General features: G+C 48.0%; 1 protein-coding gene across 1 annotated transcript; it reads left to right on the top strand.

The window, feature by feature from the left end:
• The first annotated feature begins 1,102 nt into the window (after nt 1–1,102).
• Nucleotides 1,103–2,329, top strand: RPL23 (ribosomal protein L23). The gene is made up of 3 exons (XM_008586727.1): nt 1,103–1,199; nt 1,786–1,869; nt 2,160–2,329. Exons 1-3 carry the CDS (start codon nt 1,187–1,189, stop codon nt 2,327–2,329), a joined length of 267 nt encoding a protein of 88 aa, XP_008584949.1. The 5' UTR covers nt 1,103–1,186.
• The last annotated feature ends 1,212 nt before the right edge of the window (nt 2,330–3,541 follow it).

Genomic DNA, 3,541 nt, shown 5'->3' with positions numbered 1-3,541 from the left:
TTTCACTCAGTAAAGGCCAAAGTCCACAGTGGTTCAGTTCCAATACTTTTTTTTTTTTTTTTAATTAAAGATGACTGGTAAGGGGATCTTAACCCTTGACTTGGTCTCGTCAGCACCATGCTCTCCCAAGTGAGCCCCGGGCCGGTCCCTCAGTTCCAATACTTCCGACCCTTCACAGCTGGCTTCCTTGCTCGTTCTCATTTGGTTCAGGCACGCCACCGCCTTAGGACTCTCCATTTGCTGATGACTCTTTCTGGACCAACCTTCTCCAGACAGTCATATTGCTAACTTCCTCACCTTCAAGTCATTGCTCTAATGTCAACCTCTTCAGCAAGGCCTACACTGACCAGTCTATTTTTAATTGCAATCTGCACCCCCATCCCTCTTACTGTCCCTTCACTTCTTCTTAATACTATCCCCCTATAACACACTATATACTGTAATTATCTATTATATCTATTGTTCAGTGTGTAACATCCACCTCTACTCCGGCAGGACGTAATCTCCATAAAGGCAAAAATGTTGATCTGTTTTGTTCCCTCATGTACTCTGATGCATGTCCTGTACAGAATCTGGCATAAAGTAGACGCTCAATACATATCTGAATGAATATATCCACGGAAGGAAAGAAGCCAGGAGAATAGGGGGATCTTGAAACTGTGAAAGGGGTAATAAAGCAGTACCTGTAAAATACAGAAAGGCATGGTAGCAAGCACACACAGACGGAATGATCTGCAGCGCTGGAACGGCACTTCTCAACTGTATCACATCCAAATGAAACCGTTTAGAGCTCGCTCTCCCCCACCCCCACGCCCTCTGTTCCTTGGGGACCCCTGCGTGTCACATTAATTCTGAACCTCTAGTGTCCAGAGAAGTGCCTGGCACAAACTAAGTGCTCAAAAGAGGTGTTGGGTAAATTAACAAATCAATTTATCTATGTCCCTAACTACTTTAAAGCTCGTAGAGAGGAGACCCCGCGTCTTACTCAGTTCTGCCGCCCCACCCCCCCCTTAGAGGCGAGGTCGCCACTGACGTCCTGCATTTCTGCGCGATAAGGCAGAGTCCTGGGAGGAAGAGGCTGGTTTAACAAGCTTCCGGTCACGTGGCGGGAGTGGGCGTGGCCGAAGGGTTCATATCCCAGTGTCCTTTGTACCTATTTCCTTTTTGTCCCTTTCCGGCATCCAAGATGTCGAAGCGAGGTGAGGTTTTCGGCTGTGGGGGATCCTGCGCCATCTGTCGTGCGGTGGCTGCCGGCCTCGCTGGGAGCGGCGGCCCTGTGCAGCTTGGGCGCTTTGCTTTCCTCTGGGTCGGAGGGGGAGAGGAGGGGCACCGCAAGAGCACTGAAAGTGTCCCCGAAAGTGTTGGGGGTGCTGTAGGGTTCAGTTGGCAGGATCCCGATGCGATTCTAAACCCAGACCGGCGAGATGGCTCCGCGCGTGGCGCTGCAGTAATGGGGATGAAATTGGACGGGCTTAGGCCCCCAAACCGGGCGCTGTCTCCCGTATTGTAAGAGGAACTGCGTGTTGCAAAAGTCGGATCAAGGATTGAGTCGTTCGGGCCGCTTAATCTCGCATAAGGATGTTAATAGTGAGGAGGTGGCTATGTTCCTTGAGAACCGGGTGGCACACGGAGAGGGAGTAAGTGGCATCCTCGGGAGAGCTAATCTATAGAATACAGTCTTCCAAAGCATGTGTGATGGATTTATGGCTTGACAGTGAGGGGAGCTCCGAATCATGTCTGGACAGTGACCTCTTTATCCTGTTGCCCTTCTCTTCCTACCCGCAGGACGTGGTGGGTCCTCCGGTGCGAAATTCCGGATTTCCCTGGGTCTTCCGGTGGGAGCCGTGATCAACTGTGCTGACAACACAGGTGAGGCCTTTCGCTGCACCCTGCTGCACTCCCCCTTTTAAAAGCACTCAGTGGGCCTTTTGCTAATGACCCACTGAGCCGTCAAGAAAGGGCAGAGCAAAAACACCGCTTTTGGGTGAAGTGGCAGCGTATTGTGTTGTTTTGCTTCAATCGGTGGTGTGACAAGGAGTTCCACCTTGGGAACTAACCGCTTGGGCAGCGAGTGGTGGGAGAGACTTTGGAAGTGTTTGGCAATTGTTACACCGGTATAACCCTCAAAAAACTAAGTTTTTATTTACATCCTTTTATAGGAGCTAAAAATCTGTATATCATCTCTGTGAAGGGGATCAAGGGACGCCTGAACAGACTTCCCGCCGCTGGTGTGGGTGACATGGTGATGGCCACAGTCAAGAAAGGCAAACCAGAGCTCAGAAAGAAGGGTGAGTACGCAAGGAGCCCTTATCTCATGGTGGATAGTTGAGGGATAACCCTGTATTGGAAAATGGAACTTTTTACAGTTCTCAAGGCTTCTTAAATCTTAATTTTTAATCTTTTTAGAGGTAGTGTGAGATAAATAAATGAAATTGAGGCTCTGCTCATACTGTCTTGGGGACCATCTTATCACTTCCCTACTTAAGATCTTCTTTGGCTTCTGATGTAAGCTAAGGGTTTGGCATATTCAACTTGGCACTTCCCCATCTCAGTTTATCAGACACCTGTAGACCACCTCCCATACCTATACCTATAGAAACAAGCCTGCCTTCCTGGAATTTACAGTCCACCCTCATCTGCTGGGTGTCATCCCCAGCTCTCAGTTCTTGGATTACCACTCCAACCTATACCCCTTCCAGCCTCAGATCCTTTGTCTGGAATATTCTAATCCACTCATCTTCAGCTCATTACTTGCTGGGCCTGCTGCCTGGAATATTCTAATCCACTCATCTTCAGCTCATTTACTTACTCACTTCTCCTCTCCCCAAGTGAAAATTCTTTTTTGTAACATTTAGGGTTGTGCCTTCTACTTAAGGTTCCATCAGAGCAGATCTTTGGTTCGTTGCTGATTCCTTGTCAACAAATATATATGGTGGTTCTTAGTAAAGAAATATTTTTTGGGGGCCGGCCCGTGGCTCGGGAGAGTGTGGTGCTGATAACACCAAGGCCCCGGGTTTGGATCCCATATAGGGATGGCCGGTTAGCTCACTGGGTGAGCGTGGTGCTGACAACACCAAGTCAAGGGTTAAGATCCCCTTACCCCGGTCATCTTTAAAAAAAAAAAAAAATATTTTTTTGACAGACGGTTTAGAGCTACACCTGGTGAGATCACCGCTTTAAGACTTATGTTGCCACAGGCGTGTTTCCTTTTCTAGACTGAACTGATTTGAAAGAGAATAATAACACATACTTTCTCAAGTGGTTGCGAGATCCAGGTGATGAGCTGCGTGTGTTTATTGTGGTTGGTTGGTTCTAGATCTCTTATGATAGAAACCACAAGAGGGAGCTGCTCATTGCTCAATCATGGGCGATCCCCCAGAAGTTTTCCCACCAACTATGTGAATTAAAAGGGGAAGCCTTGGAGCACTTCTGACTTGTAATGTCTTGTCTGACTTTAGAACTTCTGATATTTAGTGCACGTTTAACTTTCAGCTCCTGAACTTTTTCTTTGTGCCTGCTTGGTCTGTCTCTGCTCTGGGAT

This window comes from Galeopterus variegatus, unplaced genomic scaffold (genome assembly GCF_000696425.1).
Source record: "Galeopterus variegatus unplaced genomic scaffold, G_variegatus-3.0.2 Scaffold4089, whole genome shotgun sequence".
Classification (NCBI taxonomy): Eukaryota; Metazoa; Chordata; class Mammalia; order Dermoptera; family Cynocephalidae; genus Galeopterus; species Galeopterus variegatus.
The sequence above is the reverse complement of the archived record's forward strand: the minus strand, read 5'-3'. Positions and strand labels throughout refer to the sequence as shown.

Coding starts and splice junctions, on each gene's coding strand:
- RPL23 (XM_008586727.1), top strand. Junction 1,870..2,159: donor CAACTGTGCTGACAACACAG/GTGAGGCCTTTC, acceptor ATCCTTTTATAG/GAGCTAAAAATCTGTATATC.